At 45.4% G+C, this 25,730-nt stretch overlaps 1 protein-coding gene and 1 long non-coding RNA gene across 2 annotated transcripts in view; one reads left to right on the top strand and one right to left on the bottom strand.

Moving 5' to 3' along the window:
• LOC137474233 (uncharacterized) overlaps positions 1 to 25,730 on the top strand; it is a 243,070-nt gene that overhangs the window by 141,490 nt on the left and 75,850 nt on the right. The window lies entirely within an intron of this gene.
• KCNA1 (potassium voltage-gated channel subfamily A member 1) lies at positions 500 to 5,596 on the bottom strand. Its single transcript, XM_068190582.1, has one exon. The coding sequence runs from the start codon at positions 5,443 to 5,445 to the stop codon at positions 3,970 to 3,972; it is 1,476 nt and encodes a 491-aa protein (XP_068046683.1). The 5' UTR covers positions 5,446 to 5,596; the 3' UTR covers positions 500 to 3,969.

Consider the following 25,730-nt stretch of genomic DNA (forward strand, 5'->3'; position numbering starts at 1 on the left):
AGTCCTTCATTTTCACTCTCACCCTTGCTCCTCTGCCTCTCCCTAGTGCTCTAGAGCTAAGTATGGTAGAACCAGATGGGGAATTCTGGCAGGGATACCAGTCTATGGGATTCCTGCCCGCTGACTCTCTGCTCCATTCCTGCCTCTGCACTGCAGTGCATTGCTGCCTTGCCCTTGCCAGGTAAATTCCCTCACCCCGTTCCCTGAGTGGATGAAGGAAAAGCTGCACAGGACCAGCCGAGAGACACAGAGAGGCACAGAGAGGCACAGAGAGGCACAGAGCACAGAGCAGAGGGTGTGGGGAATGTCTCCTTCTGCTGGAAAAGCTTTCTTCCCCTCACCATACTAAAGACTGCCATATCCACTGGGTTCCCTGTCCAGTATAACATGGGCATCACTTCCAGGAGGTCCCTACCAAAGGAATTGTCTTGACTCTTTCACAGAAGCACTACACTGGCCATCAGCTCATTTCCAGTCCTCTTCCAGTTACATAGAAAACCCCTTAGAGTCCACGTGTGGCAAAAAGAAACATAAGGGCCAAAAGAAAAAAAAATATATATAAAAAGAAAAGAAAGAAATAAAAAAATAAAAAAGGATGCTTGCTGATAAGAACAGGCAGTTTGTTAAGTGCACCTTCAGGCCCACAAAGACATTTCAGCACTCCTGTGTAAAGGGAGTAAGAACCTTGTTTTTGTTGTTTATTTTTTTTTTTTTGTGTCAAACTTGTCAAAAACACATGCCTATGCTACATGAGGTTAATTCCTGTACTCCATATGGGTTGAGATCCTTTGCAGTGAGCTATAAATGGACAAAGCAACATTCAGGCTCCCCAGACCATGAGTTCTAATGATCCGTCCCGGTCTCTTGACAAAGAATCGCTGCATGCAGCACTTTTCTCTGTGCATAAGCAGAATGATGATCACTCTGCACATTAAATTAAGGTGTGCGCACCCAGCTGGGGCAGAAGGTACCCAAGTGAGGCCTCATCTCCCAAATGCATCCTTCTGATCATCGATGCCATAGCACTGAATTGATTATTGCTGTTTAGTTTAGTCAGATGGTGGTTTTATAAGCTGAGTGCAGCATTCAAGTCCATTTTGACATCAGGAGTCATATCCTATGATTCAAGAGTTTGGGAAGATCAGGACCACTGGAATTTAATGGGGAGAGAGGTGTACAAAGGGCAAGGGTGTGAGCAGGGGACAGGAAAGAAGCTTTACAATACCTGCCTAGAGGATGTAATGCCCTGTTTTATCTGATGCTTTGCACTTCTTTCAGGAATTGGAGCTCCCTCATTTCTTGATCTTTCTAATCACTAAGATTCACAGAAGTCACACAGTGAGAAATAAAGTCAAGTCTTTCTGGAAACCTAGCAGGTCAAGCTTGTGCGTAACTGCAGAATTAGGGTTGGTTTTTAACTCTAAGTGCTTTGATTTTATTTTATATATACATGTGCCTGCATACGTATGTGACACACACAGGAGCAGACATACATATATATATATATATATATATTTATACACATATATACATATTTCAGAAAGATAGGGAGGAAAGGATCTGTACAGTGTGGAAGGAGATGTGTTCAACAGCAGTTGGCCACATGCTAAGTGCAGAATGAAGATCCTCAACTTTGTCCATTTGAAAAATTGAGATTAGTGCCTACATTCATTCAGATCAAAGGTCATCATCTTCCAGGGCCTAGCAGTCAAGGCTGGCATGTTGCAGAAGATACCTTCTCCTAGCATTGCTTCCCTCACCAGGAAACTATGGAAGTACAGTAGGATCAGGGACCAGGAAGAAGAACATGGCTCAAAGGCTGTGATGGGATCTAAGATCTGAAAGAGGATAGAGCAGACAGGGATGGGAGGGCCCTGCAAAGCCTTTCCCATCTCCTGCTGGGAACCTACGGGAAAGAAGAGCACAGTCCTCCTCTGGTTGCCTGACTGGGCAATGCCTGGGCTCCCGTTCCTCCTGTGCCCCGCTCTGCAGGGACAAGCTGCCAAAGAGCCACCTCAGGGAAAGGAAGGGCAGACACAGTGATGGCAGTAATGCCTCGGTGAACAACCTGGGGAAACCGGAAGCCTCGCATGTACACAACTAGGAGTTATTTGGCAGAAGCCAATGCAGAGCCCTGCAGCATCAGACTGGCTGGGGAAAGAAAGTATTCCATGGGCACTGGCGGTCTCTGCCCGCCTCTTCTGCATCGCTCTCACTCCCACTTGATCTTTTTATCCCTAAAGCTTTCCATGCTGTGCCAGTAGACAGCACAGGACACTCCTGACACACTGGACTGACTCCTTGTCCTTTCCCTCTGTGTCTCTGATCCACTCAGTTCCTGGAGGCACTTTCAGCAGTTTTGGAGGGTGTAAGATAAAGGCACTGCACAACTCTCTCAATCAATCTGCTGGGTCTCTTCAGTGAGTTTTGAGGGGGATACAAAAAAGTCTCAACTGATGACTGCAAAAGAAACCAGCTGCTGCAATTCGGATGCATATAATAGATAAGTTTCATTTACATTCTGAAAATGCACCAAAAAGCATGCATCTGCACCTTTCATCTATAGAGGATACTAGGTTTTTAGGTGTTGCTATATATAACTTGACTTCTTAATTTTCTATATAGCTTTCCCTTTAAGGGATGGGATATGTTCCTTTCTGACAACGCCTGGACAAAAGCCAACACATTTCCCTGAGCAATGCAGGAAAACAATCATGTTTCTCTAATCAGTTCATTCAGGCCCTCAGTCTATCAAGCGCTTTTTTTTTTTTTTTTTGTTTTTATTGTTATCATTATCGTTGTTATCATCATCATTATTATTATTATGATTGAATTCATGCACTAATTAATTCAAGTTACACTTTAATCAAATAGGCCATAATGCTGAATATTTGAACATGCTTTGATCTCCAAAAGTTATTGTTCCCATTTGACTAACATATGCACTTAAATACAGTACTTTAAATTACTAGTCAACGATTTAATAAATTAAGGACTGCACTTCTGGTGAATGCAAATCAAAAAGAAAAAGAAAAGAAACTAAAAAAGAGAGGAGAAAGGACTTATTTTTAGAAGATTCAGTTCAAACGAAAGCTTATCCGCTATTGTCTGAGGTAACGTTTCAAGCATGCGATTATAAAATAAATAGTATCAAATTCAAACATGCTTATATTAAACTCCATTGTGCTATCTTGCAACAGAGGGGCTTAAAGTTTTGTATCCAGTTCCAAACGGGGAGGGGGGGAAAAGTTTGTTTCTATCATCTGCATGTGAGAGAACTTAGCAGCATTGCAGATGTTTTGTCTTCAGTTTTGTTTGTTATTCTCCTTTTAGGATATTTCTTCTATGGACAGCAAAAGAGACCAGGCTTAAGTAGGTTTTTTAATAAGGTGCTGTGTGGATCTGTAGGTTGGAAGGATGGAATCTTTCACAGAGGGGGCAGAAGGAAAATTTGCACTCCTTCATAAACACCATGGCAAACACTTGCCGCAGGTTTTGGCTGATCTTTTTTTACTATTATCTGATGCACTTTCTTGCAGCTGTGTAGTTTTGCAGATTATTTTTACTGGAATCCATGCATATGCTTAATAGCTCTAAAAACTGTCTTGCTTAGTTTAAGATAACTTTATCCAAAAAAAAAAAAAAAGAAAAGAAAAAGGAAAAAAAAAGAGGAGCTAGGAGAGGAAAAGTTTAGGTCTAGCATCATAATGGCTTAAAACTAAACTAGTTCAAATGGTTATCATTTGCCAGGTGGAAAATGGTTTTTTTTGAAAATAAACAAAATTTTATCTTTCATGGATCCTGGAAGCTTCTTTATTGCAGAGCAAAGATTTGCAATGCAACAATGCATTTACGAGGTAAATAAAGCATTCAAAGACTATCAGTAAAGCATCTACAAAGTGTGACTGTGTCACTAAAGTCTTCAAGCTGTGAGTGGGGATTTTGTTTTGGGTTTTTCTGTTTGTTTGTTTACACATCAGTCAGCAGCTTGCTTTTATTAACGCAGTTTTGGTTGGCTACAGTGCAGTTGCCAGTTCTGAGATTAGCCTCTCTAAAATTGTCTATGCTATTATTCATATCCTCTTCGATTTCCATGTACTCAGATTTGCTGATTGTGGAGGAGCTGCGGCGACTGAGATCACTGTCAGATGCTAAATTAGGGGAGCTAACGTGAAGTAACTGAGCCTGTTCTTCCCCTTCTGTTTCTCGGTGGTAGAAGTAGTTGAAGTTGGACACGATGACAGGTACAGGCAGGGCAATTGTCAGCACACCAGCGATGGCACACAAGGAGCCTACGATTTTGCCTCCAATTGTCACAGGGTACATGTCACCATAGCCCACAGTGGTCATGGATACCACCGCCCACCAGAAAGCATCAGGGATACTTGTGAAATGAGACTCAGGTTCTTCAGCCTCAGCAAAATATACCGCACTAGAGAACAAAATCACCCCAATGAAGAGGAAGAAGATTAGTAAACCTAGCTCTCTCATACTTGCTTTGAGGGTCTGTCCCAAAATCTGGAGGCCCTTAGAGTGCCGGGAGAGTTTGAAGATTCGAAAGACTCTTACCAGTCTGATGACTCTCAGGATGGCCAAGGAGGTGGCCTGCTCTCCTTTCTGAGTCCCCTCCCGCTCGGCCATCTCGGTGCCCAGGGTGATGAAGTAAGGGATGATGGCCACAATGTCAATGAAGTTCATTATGTTCTTGAAGAAATCAGTCTTGCTAGGGCAAGCAAAGAAGCGCACCACCAGCTCAAAGGAGAACCAGATGATGCACAAGGTCTCCACAACAAAGAAGGGATCTGTGAAGATGTTGGATTTGTAGACCTGGGTGGTGTTGTCAGTGCGGTGCACTGTGTACTCCTTGTCCTCCTTCAGCTCAGGTAATGTCTCTAGGCAGAAGATCACGATGGAGATGAGGATCACCATGACAGAGACTATGGCAATAACCCTTGCTGGCCCAGAGCTCTCTGGGTACTCAAAGAGGAGCCACACTTGGCGCTGGTACTCCCCCTCCGGCAAGGGTCTCTCCTCATCTTTAATGAATCCTTCATCTTCCCGGAACTTCTCCATGGCCTCCTCGCCCAGCTCATAAAATTTGATCTCCTCGGAGAACATGTCCAGGGGGACATTGACGGGCCGGCGCAGCCGCCCCCCAGACTGGTAGTAGTAGAGGATGGCGTCGAAGCTGGGCCGGTTGCGGTCGAAAAAGTACTCGTTGCGCAAGGGGTCAAAGTAGCGCATGCGCTTCTTGGGGTTGCCCAGCAGTGTGTTGGGGAACTGGGCTAAAGTCTTGAGCTGCGTCTCGAAGCGCAGTCCCGCAATGTTTATCACCACGCGCTCACAGCACTCGTGGTCGTCGTGGGCAGCGGGCTGGTAGCTATCCTGGGGGTGGCCAGGTAGTGCAGAAGTCTCGTCCATGTTCTCTCCAGCCATCACGGTCATGGTGGCACAGAGGAAAGGGGACCAAGGGGCAGGGGAGAAGTGAGGGAAAGGGAGGAGGAGGAGGAGGAGGAGGATGGAGGAGCACAGAGAGACCCAGGGCGGTTCGGGGGTGAGGGGGTTGAGGCGGGATGAGGAGCTTGAGAAAGGGGTGGAAGTGGAGCCTAAAGGATGGAAATACCCGAAAGGGGAAAAGAGAGGCGGGATGAAGGGAGAGGCATCAGGGATGATGGGAGGGTGAAGAAAGAGGGAAGAAGTACCTTTAGGGGGGGCAGAGGGCAGGTAAGGTGAGGGGTCCTGTCCCCCACACCGGGAGGCTGAAGGTCTATGGAGTGCACCCCCAGGCTGGGGTTCCCCTCCCCAGCCGTCTCCTTTAGCCTTTAACTCGATCCGTCCACTTTTCTCGCCGGCTCGACCATCGCCGCAGCTGCTGCCACGAAGCTACCACACACAACCACACACACGCACACGCACATACACATAAAATAAATAAATAAATATAGAAATAAATATATAAATCACGGGCTGGCTGGGAGGTGAGTCCTTGCAATGCCAACTCAGCAAATTTCCATCACCTGCCTCTTCCTTCCCCCTCTCCCACCAACACCACCACTGCCCCGGTCCTCTCCTCTTTGTGCTGGGGAAGGAGGGAGGAATGAAAATACTCTGCTTTGAAGGCATAAACCTCACTTGCAGGATGGGGGCTGCCAGGGAGGAGAGAAAGAGAATAAACCAGTCCCCGAGCCCCTCCACATACACACACACACTCAAGCGCAATGAATTGGCTTTCACACCAGCAGAACATCCCGTTCTGCTCACTACGGCAGCACATGCGGAGTTCTACGCGTTCCTACACATCCCCGCACATGCACCAAGGCCTCCGAGGCAGGAAGGTGCCCCGAACTCATCAGGAGCTTCCCGGGAAACTTCAGCGGGGTCAGCTCCTGCAAGGAGTCTCCCGAGCACCGTGCTCCCCGCTGTGGAGACTTAGCTGAGCACTGACAACTTCATCACACCAACTGGGTGGCGGTGGGGGGTGGGGTTGAAGATTAGGAGGGGGGGAGCCAAGCATCTCCTCTCCTGCTTTGCAGCAGCTAAAGGTAACTGAGAGAGAGACAAGGGGAGGGAGGTCGACATCCCAGACCCAAACCGTCCAAAATCGAGTGGAACATCTCAGGGAGAAGGGGCTTTTCCTTACCTGCTCCGGGTGAGACGCGCCGCTTAGGAGTAGGAGCCAGTGCCGGAATGCGTCAAGTCGCCTTGCAGCAGCATCCAAAAAAAAACCCAAACCAAAACAAAAACCGCAGCGGCAAACTTAACCCTCCTCCTCCTCCTCCTCCTCTCGCGCCCCTCTTTATAACGCTGCGATCGCTTTACAGGGCTGCCTGCGAGACACTGAAATATTCATACACTGTCTTAGGCTGCACCAAGGGCGAGTGGGTTTAATTAGTTTCTGCTGAGAACCGCAGTGGGGGGTGGGGGGTGTGCGTGGAAAAGAGTGCAAAGTACCTTTTCCAAAAGGCTTGAGTTAGTCAATAAAATCAAGAAGTCCTAGATAGCTGCTGGCTGTCCAGCTCTCTTCCCTTAGGACAGCTGGAAAAGGAGCCGGGCGCTGGGCAGCGGCGGCGGAGGAGATGTCAGAGCGCCGCAGCCCTGCAGCCGCATCCCCGGAGTCGGTCTTGGCTCGTCCCGGCAGCAGCAGCGGCGGAGGCAGGAGGAGGCAGGAGCTGGACGCGTGTGGCAGGAGCGAGAGGGCTGCTGAATGCATAGGAGTGAGGAGCAAACTCGAGCCATTTCTTGACGCTGCAGTATCAGCAGAAACCTGAGAGCCGTTTGGTGCAGCTCGGGGATCGGGAGGGCGGGGGAGCCGGGGGCCGGGGCCGGCGGAGGAGGGAGGGATGCGCGCTGCCCCCGGGCCGGCCGCCCCCGCACGCTGCGCGCCGCGCCCCCGACGCAATGCGGGCGGCCCCGGGATGGGGCTGCGGGATGGAGCCAGCGGGATCCCGGGCAGCCGGCAGGGGAGGCACGGGCAGCCCGGACAGGTGCGCCGAGCAGCCGCTTCCCGACGCGCCGAGGGACGGCGGGACAGCGCTTGGTCCCCCCGCAGCACCTGCGGCGGAGCGGAGCCGAACATCCGCATGGACCCCGGCTGCGGCCCCGGAGGGCGGCGGCTGCGTCCGCAGTGCCCGGAGCCCCCTGGCTCCGGGCCCCGGGCCGCCTCGGTACCGAACGAGGCTGCGCAACCAGAGCCTCCTGGACACGCTGGTGGAGGCTAAATCTCGAGCGGAGTGGCTGGAATTTGGGAGGGTTAATCGTCAGGCAGGGACAGTGCCCTTTCATGCTGCTTTATCCCACCGAAGTCGTTTAATTGATGAATCACATAACTTCGAGATGGAAAAGAACCATTATGTCATCAGCTGGCCTCCCCTGCCAGCACAGGATTGCTCCCCACAGTATATGATCACTTATATTATATAAAAGCCTGCTGCTCACTTTGTCAGGGCGGGAGCAGTAATCAAATACAACCCGTGCCTGTGTAATCTGAAGCACTCCAGAGCTAAGTAACACCAAGTCCGTGTTTAACAGACTTGGTCTCATTAGCTTTCCACTGCATAATACATTATCTTCACTTAAGATCACCACCTTGGAAGTCCAAAAGTACTTAACCACCTGACCTCCCTGGTGATTTCTGTCTCTTCTTCCCTTCCCCTTACTTATGCCCATGTTTTGTTGTTTGGGGTGAGGTTTTTTGATGACATTGTGGTTTATTTTTAATTTTTTTACCAGAGCAAAAACCATTTTAAAATCCTCTACCCCTGGCAGTGCTGCAATCACTAGTTAGCATGCTGCTTTCACCAGCCCTGTGGAAGCATAAGTGCAAAGAAACAAACAGATTTCCTGTCTAGCCTTGTACAAGGGTGGCAAGGGTGTTTTTTTTTTTTTTTGTTTTGTTTTTTTTTTCAGCATCACATATGCTGAAAGTTTTGTGAGAAACTACTAGTGAAGTTGTGGGCAAGAGAAACATCTGTTTCTGCCACTCCCAGGTGAAACAATCAAAACACGAAACAAAAAGAGCGTCTTCTTCCAGTGAAAAATAAAGACCAATTTTCTGTCTGAAGTTCAGCAGCTCAGCATCAGCCTTCAGCCCTGGATCCTGTAAAATCGAAACCCCCCAAAAAAGAAAGGCTGTCGCATCATCTAAACTAACCAGGCTGTTTTTCAACCCCTTGAGAAACTCAGTGACAGCCTTTGAGTCAGCCTCCTCTTATGGCAGTGAGTTCCATGCCTGGCTGACACAGCTGGCTGCACAGAGTTCCGGGAGCTCTGCATTCGGTGTGCTCAGAGCTGCTGGGCAGAAGGAGCTCTGTAAGTGAGTGCTTTGTCCCCCTGTCCCAGCCCAAAGGATGCTCAGGAGTGGGCTGAAAATACAGATTTGACAAGCAGAGGCCCGAGCTCTTGGTGCTGCTCTGCCCTTGGCTTTCTGCAGGATTGCAGGCAAGGCTATACATTCTGCTTTTGCATCTGGAAAGCAGGACTTAAAAGTGCTTCCTTGCCTGTCACAGCTCCTTAGGTTGCTGGTTTCTGAGAGCTGCCTTAGCACAGCAGAACCCAAATCCTTGTCGGGAGCTGTGTGCACAGAAATAAAAAGGAGTGATAGCAACCTTAGTTTTTTCCATTGCACCAAAAGAACAAATCGGGATATTGCTCTTCCCTCTCCTCATTTTGAATAGCTTTGAACTGTGGGATTTCTCTTTGCAATCTAACTACCATTACTGACAAGCAGTCACACTGGAAGGGAGGGATCTTTCTAAGTGGGCTATTAACCATAGGGTCAATAAAATCTTGTTAAAGTACACAGACTAATGAGCAGTGTAACTAGGGCTTGCAAGAAGGTCGTATGTTACACATTATAGGGCTAAGTAGCTTCAATTAAATGTTGAGGACTGGAAGGAGAATCCAGCTTGCTGCCAAATTCAAAGGCTGCTGCTATTTCCTACCTTCTACATTACAGAAAAGGGTCAGCAGCAGCTGAACTGGTCATCCCCCCAAAGAGCCACACTGAGAAGTTCTCTTCAGGATCAAAATTTTTTTCAAAAGGAAACTAAAAATTGCAAAAAATTGTGCAGCTTTTTGTGGTGGGAAGTCTGGTGGCACTGTTGTGATGAGAAAGAGCAGCAGGTTTTTTGTTTTGTTTTGGTTTGGTTTTTTTTAGAAAGAAAGAATCAAGTTGTTGATTAAAAATCCTTGTGTGTTATGAGGATTACAAAAAAAATGTATTAATGTATGTGAATCTGAAACTGGTTTAAAAAAATAAGGATTGGCTTTACACAGTGAAACAGGCTTTAAAGAGTGTCAGCAGGGAACCTGGAAAATCCTGATTGAAATCAATGGATGCAGAAGCACAGTGGATTTCTGAGCATAGCATCATTCCTGTGAGTGTCTTGAATGGCCCCCAAAATTTCCTCACCTGAAAGAGACATTTTGTGTGATAAAAACCATTGTGAAATCCAATGGCAAAAGAATGTCCTGGTTGCTTGAACACTATGGATCCTCACAGGCACTGTAATCCCAATCCATCTAAACCTGGAAACCAACCTGGACATATTATAGCTCCATTTTGAGCTTCCTGAAGCCACCAATGCGTTGTGCAGGTGTCATCACACACCTCATTTAATGACCTTGGGAGGAGAGGATAAAGTGAGATGTTCTGGCCCCAGTTTGCCGTGCAGAGGCTCTGTCAATCATTCTGGTTCATGACATGGAAAGAGTCAGCAGATGGAACCAAAGGTGAGCTTGTGGTGTTGACAGTTGGGTATTCTTCCTCGAGGGCAACAAAGAATCCCTTTAAAGCTTTTAATCTTTTAACACTGATTTATGAGCCTTGCTAATATCCTTCAGTATTATTATTCATTTTTTGTGACCGGGATAATGAAATCTCATTCTTCAAAGAATATTGATAGCTGATGGGAGATGACAATTACTTTGGTTCCCTGTTGTTATATAATTTCATTTTTTGTTCTGTTCCCTTTCAAAGCCTTAAATATGGGCCCTTTGTGATCAAAAAAGCCAAGGAGTAGACCCAGTCCTGTTGCTACACAGAGGGAAGACGAGAGCTTTGGAGTTATCCCTGTGAAGAAGGAAACAGAAACTGCCCTCACTCATATGATAGTTGTGCCATTAGGACCACTCTGGAGAGAAAAGATGTCCCTGCCTTGCCTCTATATCCCACATCAGCAGGTTGGAAAGGTGCAAAGTGTGGCAACAGGAGAATGGCTGGGCAGAGAAGAACAAAAAATGTTCTGTATTAGGCTAGGGTTGAGCTTTCTTCTGTGCTCCTCAAAAGTAGTTATATAATCAGAAAAAGAAACAAAGTGCCAATCCACCCCTGAGCATATTCAGGTTTTTAACACACAGGACTTTTTTTTCTTAATGGGAGCCGCTTTTGGCTTCCCATAATTGGATGACTTAGTACAAGATTTTATAAAAGCACCACAGAAAGAGCATATTTATCAAGAGTGGTGCTGGCCACCAAGTGCAGAGAGCAGAGAGTGACCTTTCCCCATGTCATGAGGTGTGAGCACCACTGTCAGAGAAAGGAACAACTGAGGAGGACAGAGCACCACCAGAGCAAGCACATTACTGTAAAATTCCAGAACCAGTCCTTGCAGTGGGTCCCTGCAATACACAATCAAGAAGTCAGTTTTGGGAAGTCTGAGTTTGCTCCTGTGTGAGCTCATTTGCAGGATGATCCCACCCTATTAAAAAAGATTCTGACACATATTTAAACAAAGCCCCACATCATATGGCATGGAGCTGCTCAGGAGTGAATCAGAAAGTGGTGGTGTTTTGAAACAAGAAGTCTTGTTATGAAGCCCCAGTCTTGAGGCTGAGTGGTGATGAGTGATAGAATCCCATAATTGTGGAATGGTTTGGGTTGGGAGGGACCTTGAAGATCATCTCATTCCAGTGCCCCTGCCATGGCCAGGGACACCTTCCACTAGCCCAGGTTGCTCCAAAACCCATCCAGCCTGGCTTTGGACACTGCCAGGGATGGGGCAGCCACAGCTTCTCTGGGCACCCTATGCCAGGGCCTCACCACCCTCACAGGGAACAATTTCTTCCTGATATCCAATCTAAACCTGCTCTCTGTCAGTGTGAAGCCATTCCCCCTTGTCCTGTCACTCCAGGCCCTTATCCAGAGTCTCTCTCCATCTTTAGAGGCTCCCTTCAGGCACTGGAATGCTGCAATGAGATCACCCCAAAGCCTTCTCTTTTCTGGGCTGAACAAACACACCAAAATGTCCCTTAGGGACTCAAAGCATAACAGGATACTCCCAGTGCTCAAATAATCTACCAGTCTTGCCATAGTCATAATCACAGCTACCCTACAAAATCAGAACTAGGTTTAGCCCTAGCTGGGCTGCAAGGTCACCTGCAACAGAACTCCAGGAACACTCATTGACAGCAATGTTAGACTGCAGCAATAGGACATAGAGTTTATAGCAGAGCATATTTTAAGACCACTGGACAGTTGCAAGCTCTTGATGAGTTGCTGTGAAATATGGCACATTACCACTTGGTCTTGTGATAAAGGACACTGAGAATCCGCTCACATCCCTCACTGAGCAAGTCATGTGGAGGGAGGAGTCCTCATGGGCTTCATTTAGCCTTCCCAAAAAGTGTTGCCTTATTGTTTAAGCAGGCTGGTGCCTGCCTCAAAAGCTGACTGCAGACCTGAAATTCAGGCTACCAAAACATGGCAGTCTGTTGGCACTCTCAGTGTTACTGAGGGAAAATTCCTGAAAAGGAGAGATGTAAAGGTGAGAGGTGAAGAGACCTACAGAGAAAGGAGCAGACTACACATCAGTGGCAGTGAAAAACAAGAGGCAGCAGCATAAAATGAGAATCTACAATGATGCCAAACCAGTGTCTACAGGACTGAAGTCACCAGACTTCAGCAGTAATAGAAGTAAGGCTCAATTAGGTGTATCAAATTCAAAAGTATTCAGTGTTTCTTAGGAGTCAGGGCAGCATCTTATACTGGATTCATTACTGTCTTTATTACACCTGGCAGCATGTGAATGCTGGAATCATGATCATGTGTGCTCCAGCAGAAACTAAGACATGCAGTGGAGGGATTCCCAGGCACCAAGGCAGTGGCTGAGGGCAGTTTCCACTGGAACTGGAAGTGTTGAAGAAGAAGGAGCCCCAGCCATGATTCCAGACCCTCAGAACAGTATATTAGACTGAGTGCAGATAAGCCAAAGCTTTCAGAGAACAGCGACATCTACGAACTCTTCAGTGTTCCCAATTATACCTCAAAAATCATAGAGCCATGAAGGAAATGTCCAGAGCAAAAGTGGTAAAGGATTTCTAGTGGTTCATAGAGAAGATAAACTACTAGATTCTTCTTTTTGTCCTCCTGCCTCTCAGGACTCAAGAATTATTGAAGAAGTTATCACACAGAGACAAGATTTGTCGGCAGTCAGGGCCCCATGTGATTGGGTAAAGGCAATCCAGCGCAGGGAACCAGTCCCAAACTGCTACAAACCCCTGGAACAGACAGAGCCACAGAAAGCTTGGACCTTGCTGCAAAGTCAGCACCTGGAGCACTTCCTGGTGGAGCCCTGACAGATAAAGAAGGTGCTCCTACACAGGGGTGGGACAATCCCAGTGTGTCACTTTGGGGCACAGCAGGAAGATGCAGCATGAGCTCCAGCATAAAGAGAGCATGCTGAGGAAGTGCTGAGTGCTCCTGGAAGCTGTCTGGGTGGGTTGATAAAGGCATGGAACCACTTTGTGTCTAGAGTGTGCAGCTCTGCTGGGAGGAGGAAGGAGCACAGGCACTGCCCATCTTGTCACTAGGCAAAGGATTGAGTGTTTGTGTCTCTGTGTGTGCACATGTGCAAGATGGGGTTTGATTTGAAGCAGGACAAGCAGTAATCCCTGAGGATATAAGAGCTGCCATCAGGAAATGAATAACTTCATACCTAGGGATAGAGGGTGCTTTATTGGAGCCAGACTATTCCTCTGGCCAGGCACCAATGTGCACTGCAGGGTGTTGTCAGGATAAAAACTGATCAGCTGGGATCTTCCTGCCATTCCAAGACACCTTTGCAAATGGCCATTTTTAAGGACAGGAGATGGATGGTCAACTTTTTGGGATCTGGCTCTGGAGGAAGCTCTGGCAAGAGCTGATTAGGAATAGAGCAGTGCCTTCCCACAGTCTGACAGACTTTGCATGCCCTGCTCTGACATGGCTTGTAGCACTCTGCAGCAGAATTTGTGCCATTCAGCACTTCACAGGCCAGATTTGAGCACCAGATGTCTTGCCATGGGTATCAAAAATGAAGAGGAGTGAGATCAAACAGAGTTAGCAGCATAAACAGTGCAGGGAGTAATAGTCAAAACAAGGCAGTCAGGAAGGTGATCCTTACCTGCCTAAGCTGGGATCCAGCAAAGCTTTTTCCCTAAGACTAAACCGGGAATGACCAATGCATCAACTGAAGGAAACAAGTAGAGGAGGGTAGGTTGCAGTCCAGCAGCCAGGCTTTAGAAGCAGTTACACTAAACAAGAAACTCACAATAAAGAAATGGAGAAAACAGAAGGTCATTTGCATCTGCTGCTCAGAATGGAGCAGATACGAAGACAGCAGCAGCACAGGTAAGGCCAAAGGAAAGCACCTGCAGCCTGGCAGGGATCAAAAAGTGGCAGGAGGGTGTCTAAGGAAGGCCAGAGATAGCTGCAGAATTGGGAGAAATGTCATGACACAGCCTGAGCAGAGACCAAACCAGAAAACATCAGCACCAGGGTGTTTGCGCATCAGAGCTGCACCAGTGGGAAATGGGGTAATGTAAAAACGTGAGGGCAATAAAAGCCTGGCCGTAAGGGGGTCCTTATCTCTTGGAGGGACTCAGGATCTTCAGCCCCAGCTCTAAGCCTGTAGAAAGCCTGAAAGAACCACACAAGGGCAAAAAATGCTGAGCAGGTATTTCAAGTGTCTGTAGCAGAGGGTTGGAAATGCTCCCTGCTACATTTGTCCTTCCCTGATGAGAATTCCCAGTGCAGCTTGCTTTGCAGAGCTGCTTTGGCAGCAGAGCTTCCTCTTGCTTTATTTTCAGCATGCAGGAGAGGTAAAAATGCTTAACAGGGTGTGTTTCAAACATATATTTGCCTTAGAGCCCAAATTTAGAGTTACAGTTGCATGTCCTCTTTTGGGAACATGGTTCTTGCTGACCTGACTGCCCAGAATTCTTCTTGTCTGCTGGAGAGACAGCTCAAGTGAAGCAGAAGCAATTATTTACAGAAAAATAAAGAACCTGAGTAAACAAAAACACCAGTGGCTACTACATATTAAAGTGAAAGACCCAGATGCTTTGAAGCCTTGTCCCCAGGTGATTTTAAGTGCTCCAGAATAATTATAAGTCTTACCCAAAATGAAGGTAGCGAGGCACCCCTTAGACACTACCAGGCCATCAATGTCTCATCTTTCCTGTGCCTTGGGCATTGCTGTTGTTCTGGCTTCTCAGTCTTGCTTTTTTCTGTCTTGTCCTACTTTATATCTGGGCCAGGATCTGTTCTGGACTCGAGAAGTTGGTGACCTATTCCCTTTCTAGAGCTTCTTCTGTGCTGTCTGTGGCAGGAGGGTATGGTCTGCTTCCTGTTGGTGGTATTCCTTAAGCACTTTGTTAGATCATAGCTCTTGAGTTTTGAGCATCTCTTTTTATGATTTATTTTCACTTGAAGTCTCAAAATCAAGTCTCATGGTGTTTAAAATGCCACTGAGTGCTTAGTGAGCACATTGCAGTAGGGCCATTACACTTCAGACAAATCTCTCCCTCCCTATGTGGCAACTTGCTGAGTTATTTACAAATTGTTTGCCTTTAGAATTTCTAAAGCTTTTGTCCTGTTATGTCCCGCTTTTGAAATCTTTGTGCATCATGTAGGAAAAGAGAAGGGACACCCATCACTCACCTACTGTCTGTGTTCACTTGCTTCAAGGCAGCAGTCAGCAAGTTAATATTCAACAGTTACAGCACTACTTTGTGACTTCAGCAGTGCCTAAGGACCGATCCCAGGATAATGATCCCATTGTACTGTGTAGCAGAGAAATACATTGATAGCGTGAGGCATGGCAGGAAGAGCCTTTCAACAAGGGACAGGCAGCAGTGAGCATGGCAAGATGGATTTGCAGGGTAAACATAACAGCACAGGGCAAAAGACCTTGCCAGCAGCTACTTCCAAACGTTCTGCCAGTAACAGTGTATGTGAGAGATGAAGACATGCACTGGGATGCTCCAAATCTGAGCCAGAATATCAGACCACTGTTCTCACCCAGTCTTACCAAATATCTGCTTTTCCTACATCCTGATATGTGCTTTGGAACAGGTAATCACTGTCAAAGCCACATCCCCAAGGCAGCAGACCCCTTGGCAGAGATCTCTGGGATGTGTGGCAAGAGCCAGCAAAACCCTCTCATGGAAGGAAGTTTGCTGTCTGCCTGAAGCCTCAAGGTGATCCATGTTTGATCATTTGGATTCAGAGCCTGTCCCAGTCATAATCTTTGATTTCCCTCATGCTTACTGATAGAGTTTAAAAACATAAACTGGTTGTTGTTCTTAAAAGCATAAACTGTTTTACAGTTTAAAGACAAGAGTTAGTGCTTGCCTCTGTCCTCATAAGCCAATATTTTACCTACAGAAATTGCCATGGCCTGGGTGAAGTGAAGGGAATCCCACCTACCTGCAAGGACAGGTTAATACCCAACCACCCAGGCCTCCGGTGTCCTGGCATGTTTTACACATGGCAAGTCCATCCCTTTTCTCCTGTGAATGAATATGGATTTATTTAGAGTTCCCAAACTATGGATGGATTTCAGGTTTGCTTATGAAATTTTACCTAGACCTGCCTGAGGTCACTGTGTGGGGTTTAATGAAGCCAATTTCCTACAACAGCAAAGCAGTAGAAAAGTAATTATGATCTTTTGTTTGATTGCTAAATAGAGATAGAAATATAATCATTAAGAAGTGATATCAGATGATATCTTCATCTGTAACGCTATTTCCGTGTTTGGGTGTCTTGTATTGTGGGGAAAAGGCAGAGATTGAAAATGCATTAAATGTAGCAGCTAAAGATGATTAATGTTGTAGGAAAAAAAAAAAGAAAATGTGTGGAAATAATGTATTTCAACATAAACCAAATCCTTCTTTAATTGGTCTCTACAATTTATTAAATTTATCACAAATCATGAGTAGTTTCAGGTTATCACCAGCTGTGGACTTCTAGAGTTAACCTTGTTAAAAGAATGATCACCCTTCTAACTCAGGCATCTGTGACTGTGCAAATCTCCTTGGATTGCTACCAGCTGGAAAATCAGAACATGGAGCAGAACTCTGACCTTTGTGCTGCAAAATCTGAGGAAACAATCAACTGAAGGAGATAAAGGAGAATCCTCCTCATTAAGGAGGAAGTGGTACAGAAATCAAATTCACTTTGCCAGCCAGCCCACCAAGGCAAAGAGCTCCACCTACTCAGGCAGCTGCAGGGAGGATCTGGGAATTTTATCTTGGAGCATTAAATTAATCAGAGCACTGTAAGGAGTTGGCACAGCAGGGGTTGGAGGGTCCATTTGTGGAACCCTCTTTGTGGAAGAGCTGTAGGAGCAGACCAGGCTGCTCTTTCATTCTAGCCAGGGAAACAAGAAAGACATCCAGGGACATTAGTGCCGAGTAAACACGGAACAATCAAAGGAGCTATTTCCTCACATAATATGAAACTCACCACTGTATTGAGGACAAGCACAAGTTGTATGTTCCTCTTAAGTCCTACTTAATCCCTGCTTTGAGGATTTAAAGGACGTTCAAGTGATTCATAAAGCCTGTGTGTGTTGTCTGCACAAGAATGATTTTTACCCACCACAGAAACAGATGAGCCATGGGAAATTCTGCACTGGGTCTCATCAATGGAATTATGATGTTGTGTTCAGGAAGGTGTGGCTGAGGCTCTGTCTCACTTGCAGCTGTAGCTTTAATATCTGACAAACTGATAATCCAAATGTATGGTTTATAGTGGGCCTTGATTCCCCACAGGGTTCTGCAAGTAATGTATGTGTCTTACCGGCATCATTACATATCTGGCTGGGAAAGTAAGTCAAGGAGGAGCTTTACATCAAGCACAGGAATAAAGGCAGAAGGTCTCTTCTGACGGACAGTTTATTGATCTGAGCCAGCATGACCAACTTCCTGTTTTCTAAAAAAAAAAAAACAAATAGAAAAAAAAAAAAAAAGAAAGAAAATTATCTGCTTCTTTTCAGAGACTATGTCCAGCTGGAAAATGGGCTGAAATCAGCAAGATGGTGCCTAAGTGTTGCTGCTTTTGAAGGTAACAAGAAATATGGTTTCAGATACCTTTTGCACAGTATGTGTGAATTCATTTTTGCTTGGGTTTTTGGTTTATGCCTTGTTGTAGTGATCTGTTCTTGTTCCTCTTGCATATTTTTTCTGCAGGTTCCTTGGCAGTGTCTCCTGCATCTATCACAGCTCTGTTCTGCAGCACACAGCGGAAAGGAGATTATTCAGATCTATAGTTCTGTCAAATGACACTCCTTAAGATATTGTGTAAGCTTAAAAAGGTGAATTTATGCTCTGGCTTTTATATCTCTTTGTGCCCGAGGCACTTTGATGTATAAAAATCTTTCCATAAAAACAAAAAAATACGTATACCCACCACTTGCTGGGGCCATGAGCTCTGAGAGTTATTTTGCAGAGGGATTGATACCTTCATACCTCCTTTCTTAAAAGGAAAAAGAAAATTTAGAGAGACTATTTACAAGGGTCTGGAGTGACAGGATGAAAGGGAATGGCTTCACACTGACAGAGAGCAGGTTTAGACTGGATATTGGGAAAAAATTCTTCCCTGTGAGGGTGGTGAGGGCTTGGCACAGGTTGTTCAAAGAAGCTGAGGTTGCCCCATCCCCAGAAGTGTTCCAGGCCAGGCTGGATGGGGCTCTGAGCAAGCTGGGATAGTGGAAGGTGTCCCTGCCCATGGCAGGGGTTGGAACTGGATGATCTTTAAGGTCCTTTCCAACCCCAGTCCATGAAGTTCAAACATGTTGTGAGAAGCAGAGAAAAACTGGTATTGAAAAGGTATCAGAGACAAACTCTGGACAGGGTAATCTTTCTTTTGATCCTCAGAATAAATCCTAAAACCTAGATAAAGTTGTAGATGCTGGATTCTTGTCCCAGAACCCTGGTTTTCAATTGTGATCCTCAGCAGCAGCAGCTTGGTCCACAGACTTTTCTTCCCCTTCACATCTTTCCTTTTGCCTTTCCCATCTTTCCTATCTTGCCTTTCCTATGTAGACTGTAGTCTCTGTGGAGCAAGAGTTTGCATGTCCATGTGATATGTAATTCAGGTGGTCCTGATCCTTTGCCAGTAGAAAAATATAAAAATCTCCAGTCTGACTGTCAGCAATGCAGCTGGGAAGTTGGAGAGGGAGCAACAGTACTGTTTGTTCCTGATGGAGCGTGACATCTAGCTCTGTCCAGCTTTGATCACTAAAGAAAAGAAAGATTTCCCAGGTCCTTTCGTACTGCTTTCCCTGCTGTGATGCTCTTTTTTGCTCCTAGAGAGTTCCCCAGCTGCAGCAGGAACTCCCAGCTCTCTGTCCCTGCTGGGGGTAAATGGTGCTCCCTGCCAGCAGAGGTGTCCTGGATGTAATTATAAACCAGAGGGATCTCCTGTGGCATGAGGAATATTGCATTTACTCTGGATATTTAGCAAGAACTGGTGATCCAAAATCTTCTGGGGCCAGCCCTCCTTTCCTTCAAAACACCTCACGAGCTCTCTCCTATAAGTCCATGTTCCATGCTGGAACACCTTTGGCTTTGCAGCAGATGGCAATGCAGCACTGCCCGCTGCCAAGAGCCAGTTCATTTTGCCATCGTCTGCACTTACTATGAAGCAGCAGAAAAAGAGGGGAAAAAAACCCCACTTGGCAGCTGATCTGTGGCAGGTTATCTCCTGTTGTGGGGCTCTCAGCAATATAAGCACATTGATTCAAATAACTCGGGAATAAGCAAACGGAGAAGTCCAGATACAGCTGGCCCTTACTGACATGGTGGACATAGTCCTGAAGACAATCTACAGAGCCAGCTGAAATTCCAACCTCAGATTCCTAAACAGCTCAGATTTTCCTGTGCTTTTCCCATGGGAGGGGCAGAGAATGTCCCTTGGTGCAGCATTGAAATGGAGCATTTTCTTGGCATTGTACCTTTCCTATCTGCTCTCTCCACCCACTTTCATCACACTGTGTCTCAGCATTAGCCTGGCTTTTGGGCAGGCACATGATGCTGTGGAATTAAAAGCTTGAGTTTTTAGCAGATTAGTCCAATCAACTTTCAGTTGTGACAAAAACAAAAGCAACCTCAAATGGGGAGCCAGGTATCAGAGCAAGGAATGCACAAGATGTCCATGGGTAGATTTAGTTCAATTAAAAATATCCATTTTATTTCTCATTCCCTGTATGTGCATTTAATCATTTCAATAAAGGCAAATCAAGAGCTTTCAACTTGCTCAGGTCCACAGTGAGTTAAAACTCATCTTTTATGAAGAAGTTTCTAGTTTCCTATTTATTGGAGCATTTTCCACGGGCCACTGAATGTCTTCAAAATAACAAATGAAGCTTTATAAATACAAGTACAGCCTTCCTTTCCCTCTGAAACTCTGAATGTGTCATAGAAAATAAACGGGGATGGACACTTCAAGATGATGGCTCCTGTTCCAAGACCCGAAGAATTTTACAGAAATCCCTCTTGCTGCTCTTCTACCTTGGGACTGTGGCAGAAGGGAGCTGTGGAGCCAGATTCAAGCTCTTGGTGCACTGCAAAGCCACAGTTTCTGATGGATTTGCTCCTCATTGAGGATGCCACAAGAGTGACAAAAAGGGTCAGGAAGTTCAGATGCAGCCTCAAGGAGCAGCCTTCAGCAGCAGGTAGAAAGACAGAGAGCATCATCATTTTCCAGGGAGCTTGACAAAGTTTTCAAATAAAACAGCATTTCTGTTACCACATAGAGTAAATGCAATCTCGTTGTAAATCAAATTAGGCAAGGGAGACAAACATTTCAACATCCCCCCCCTGCAAAAAAATATTTATACATTCAAAACAAACAAACAACAGGAAAAAAGAAAGGGATATGAAAAAATCATAGCTAAAATGTGCCTTTCATCTTCTTGTGTCAGGTTCTGAATTATTACAGATCATCAGTGTGCTATCCTGCTGCATACTTGTGAAACATCCATAAGAAATTTTTGGTTTTATTTGAAAATAAAACAAAACAAAACAAGCCCCCATGCCAACTATTTCAGCTAAGTCCAAGGTATCATTTTGTATTTCCAAATGCACAGAAAACTCAAGTCACTTGCAGTTAAAATTACCTTTCCCAACCCAGTGGCATTCATTTAGGCTCTGCAGTGTTTTTGCTGAGCTGTGCTGGAGTTTTGACTCATGTAAATCAGGATTTTCATGCCTGTGCTTGTCTCTGCAACAGAAATAACAGGCAGTAGTGTGCACACAGAAAAAACTCACCTAGCTGAGAAGTTTAAGTTGATTATCTTGGAGCACAAACCTGAGAAATTAAGGAAAGAGAGGGTTTTCCTGCGCTGCTTTTACTATGGGTGAAGCAAAAGCAGAAATTCAGGTGGATAAATGGAGGTGCATTTCAAAGCACAACACTTAAACTCTCCAAAGGTTCCAGAGTCCAACAGTATTTTATTTTCCTGAGCTGCAAGAACCTGCTGGACACAGAAGTCTCTACATGGGTGAACACAAGCATTGGCCATCTGGATATAGACAAAAAGGCACTGCAAATTACAGGAGGACATGCTTCAGTAATGGTGTCTTAGACAAGACTCAGTGAAACAGGAAAGTGTGGACAGAAATCTGATGGTTAATTCTAAAGATTTATTTACTCAGTGCATCAGAGATTGACACAGTTCAGATACCTCCTAGATCCTTGTAGACAGGTATTTTCCTAAATATTGATTGGTTTTCAGACACTGAACTTCTGTCTTCAGCTACCATTGCGCAGTTGTGGGGTTTTCCCCCTTCTTAAATCTGTTATCCCAGAGGTGCTGCCACTATCCCTGACGGGCTCAGCCTTGGCCAGTGGCAGGTCCATCCTGGAGCCATCTGGAACTGGCTGTGTTGGACTCAGGCAGAACTTCCAGTAACTTGTCATCCCTGCTACCAAAACTGTGACCTGCGAACACAATGCACCCCAAAATGAAAATAAACACAGTGAAATGTTATATATTTTTCTCAAACCCCCTCTGTGTATTTTTCAGGCTTAAATGGAGCTGATTTTAGAATATTACCTGTTCAAGGTAAAGCTAGGAATAGCTTCCCTGCCAGAAGCAATCCATGCTAAGTGCATTCTTTGAATGCAGGGCTGGCCTTTAGGGATCTGCTTGTGTGATGCGAATGTGCAAAGCTGGATGTAGAAAAAAGAAAAATCCCTTCATACAGGCTCTTCATTGAGCTTTCTTGTCCATAGAGAGCAGGGGTGCAAAGTGCAGTAGCCTAAACTTAAATTGTAGCTTGGAGTATTTTGCTGTGTTACATTTTATTTCTGTGACTTTCCCAAGTAGATGTTATATGTCAAAATATGATCCCAAACAGGCTTATTTGCTTCAAAGTGTTACATTTTGCTAGCCAGGGTTTCTTCATAATTTTCAATCTAAACCTGCTTTTGGTCAGTGAGAAGACAGTGAAAGTTGTGCTAGGGCATCCTACTATAGAGAAAATTACAAAATATGTCATATAATGTTAATCCAGTCACAGCCAAAATAACACACTTTAGTTCACAAGGCAACTCACAGCACCACTACAGGATGACACGAAAGGTGGTGAGGATGGTAACTGCAGAAAATTCCTACTAGTTTACTAGTAGAGGAACATGAAAAGGGACTATTTACCAGGGCCTGCAGTGACAGGACAAGGGGCAATGGCTTCACACTGACAGAGAGCAGGGTTAAATTGGATACTGGGGAAGAATTCTTCCCTATGAAGGTGGTGAGGCCCTGGCAAAGGTTGCCAGAGCAGCTGTGGCTGCCCCATCCCTGGCAGTGTCAAAGGCCAGGCTGGATGGAGCTCTGAGCAAGGGGCTGGAACTGGATGATATTTAAAGTTAATATCAGCCATTCTGTGATTCTGAGAAAGTGGTTCCAGGTGGTAAAACCACATCTGCCCACCACCCCCTCAAGCCATAATTTGAATGAAACAGCAGAGGCCAAACATTGCTTTAGCCTTTTGCTCTTTGGATAATATTACCAGCTCTCCCAGGCTTGAGTGTAAGGAGCTTAGCTCTGCAGCATTATTGTGACTAATCTCATCAGAGACTGCTGTGGCAGCCAGGCTCCTCTGAGACAGACGATGGGGAGGATCTCAGAATAAGGGAAAGGCAGATGGGGAAGCCCCACATAAATCATAAAGAATATGAAATAAACATTCAAGAGCTCAATGAAAATCCAAGATTAAAAAACCCAAAAAACCCAAAACACCCCATGTCTACTCTCAAGCCGCTTTACACCTAAAAATATCAAAATCCCATTTCTGTTCTTTCATAGACTGAGGGAATATAGATCTGTGTCAGAAGAATCTAATGTGGGCATGAACCTATATGGGACATTTCCTGCTGGACTTTCCATAAGTTTAAAATGTATTTTACACTTCAGAAGTACTACATTAGTAGTAGCAAATTCACCAAATAATGTGACTCCATCATTCTGAAAATTAGTTTATCCTCAACCTCAAGGCACAAAGTTATCTTAAGAAAAGATTAATTAAAACAAGACTTTCTTTTTATTTTCTTTCTCTCAGGTAAAAAAGAAAAAAAGTCACCTGGCTGGAAATAATAGGATGATTAGAGAGGATGTCTGGCTTAGACTGTGATGAAGACCCAAAAAACTAGGACATTTCAGGTTTTCCTATTGCTTCCAACAGAGACCAAGAAAGAAACTTGTACCATAGAAAGGGCCAAAAGGATAGATCCAGTCCAGTGGGATAGATGGGAAGAGACCCTGGGCAAGGTTATGAACTTCCAAGAGAGAAAAGTGTATTGCTGGGAATCTACTGTAACTGTTCAGTGGCTACAAGCTTCCAGAATCATGTAAAATGTGCTTTCTTCAGCGATTTTGATTTGTATGCTAGGAACTCGCCTGTTAAGGCAGCATTTTCTTAGGAAAAAAAAAAAAAAGACAATCTCATGGAAAAGTTGGGTTTCTGGAAGTATGTAGGCACTGAAAAATAATAGTCCTGAAGACTGAACAAAATCACATCATGATCTCAATCCACAGATTAACCTTTGTCAGATCTGTTGCAAGGCATGTCAGAAGAACAGGGAGGGCTGGCTGGGAAAACATAAAATTGCCTGAAAGAATACCTATTTATCCACTCACATCTGCCCATCCACCCATTTATTGATCTTGTGCACACCCTAACAAGACATGCTTCCAGCTTCCTTTCTTTCCCTCTCACACATCAATCCAGGCAGTTACTGGACATGATAATTATAATAAGCTCTAAAATCCCAATAAATACTACCAAGCTGGCTACTCAGAGGCTTCCATGCCATCGACTTTTTAACACAGTAATGATGATTAGACTGTATTGCATCTGAGTACTTTTAGAGGTTTACCCCTTGATTAGAATTAGGAGAGGGAGGAAATACTGTCAGAAATGGGAAGGAGATATTTCAGCCTGGAAAGAGGTTATGTTTTCAAATTTTGACTTTCAGAACAGTGGCAGAATAATAACCATGTAGAGGTTCCTGGTTTTAGGCTCTGGTGTTCTTTCAGTGACAGAGAAGTGATGCCTCTGCTGCTGTGAGGGCTCTGGAACACCCAGTGCTGTGGAGACTTGGTTTGTCACTGGCTAGCCCATGTCCTGTAGCATGAGCTCAATTTCTTAGGCTGTACTTGCAAAAGGGTGAAAAGCTTGGCTTGCTACTCATGGTTGTGCCCAAATTCCATTGCCCAGCGTCGCCAGTGGAAATGCCCAAGGTTTTCTCTACCAAGAGCAAAATCAGAACCAGGGTGGGGGGCAGTGGAAACAAAACCAGGGATGTAGCACCTCCCACCCTCCACCTGCATGTTGGCCAGGCATTGCCTCAGGGTTATATCAGTCCTACCTGCCCCCTCTCTCCATCCCACCTGAGCCAGGAAAATCGTGCAGGTCACCGTAAAGTTTAGGAAACACAAACTAGTTCCTCTTCTGGCATAAACTCACAGAGCTCAAATGCTTCCTCTGGGGGAAATGCCTTCTGAATCTCAAATTTCTCATGATTCAGAACTTACTCAGAGCCCTTCTTTCTAGCACATCTCACAAAAGGCACCATTTAGTTTTGCTGCCTCAAGATCTTTCTATTCTGCAGGAGCAGAGTAGGACCAGGATGAGGAGGGAAACACACAGGATAAGTGAACATTTGGCAGTCCAAATGGCTGAAAGGTGAAGAAGGGATCCTGGCACATGGTGAGTCAAGAAAAAAGAAAGTCAATAGTCAAGAAAAAAATCTGGGAAGGGTTGATACAACTGCACGTGAGAGGAGTATGCTCTGGGTGGAGAAGGGTTGCAGGGGACTAGCAGCATTGCAGGGGCTACGAAATCTCTAGAGGACTGTGAGTGAGTAGAGTGAAGGAATGTTCATTAGATCCTTCTCCTGAATCCAGTAAGTGACTCTTATAGAATCTGGATATCAACAAATACATCAGAACCAGGTGATTCACTCCATTTTGGTTGCTCTAAGTGCTGTGAAGTTCTGTGTATAGCAAACAGTGATTCACAAAGGATGAGTAAGGCCCAGGAGTCTGTGGCAAGAGCAATGGAAACCTGTCAAGGCCATGGCAACCCGTGTGTTCTGTGTATCACAGGATGGAGTGACATGCCAATCCCTTTTCCTCCTTATTTTCCATTGAAGTTTGTCCAGACTCCTGGCCAGAATCGAGGCCCATTGGGTGCCCAGGTCATTTTGTACCAAGACACAGCTTCTGGTTCTGGGCAGAATTGCTTCTGAAGGGCAAAAATAAAAAATATCATCAGTACTGTAGCTCTTGGTAGGAATTGAGGCTCTGGCTCTGTGTGGCACTGAGGAGGGAAAAACAAGACTTTAGACAATAACCACTGTTCCTGACTAGGAACAGCAAATGTATATGAGAGGGGCCAAATGAAAGGCCAAAGATATGTCAGCTGAAGTGGAAATCAGTTGAAAGGGGCACTCTTAGTTTCCTCAG

The sequence above is a fragment of the Anomalospiza imberbis genome, chromosome 5, assembly GCF_031753505.1.
Source record: "Anomalospiza imberbis isolate Cuckoo-Finch-1a 21T00152 chromosome 5, ASM3175350v1, whole genome shotgun sequence".
In the NCBI taxonomy this organism is placed as follows: domain Eukaryota; kingdom Metazoa; phylum Chordata; class Aves; order Passeriformes; family Viduidae; genus Anomalospiza; species Anomalospiza imberbis.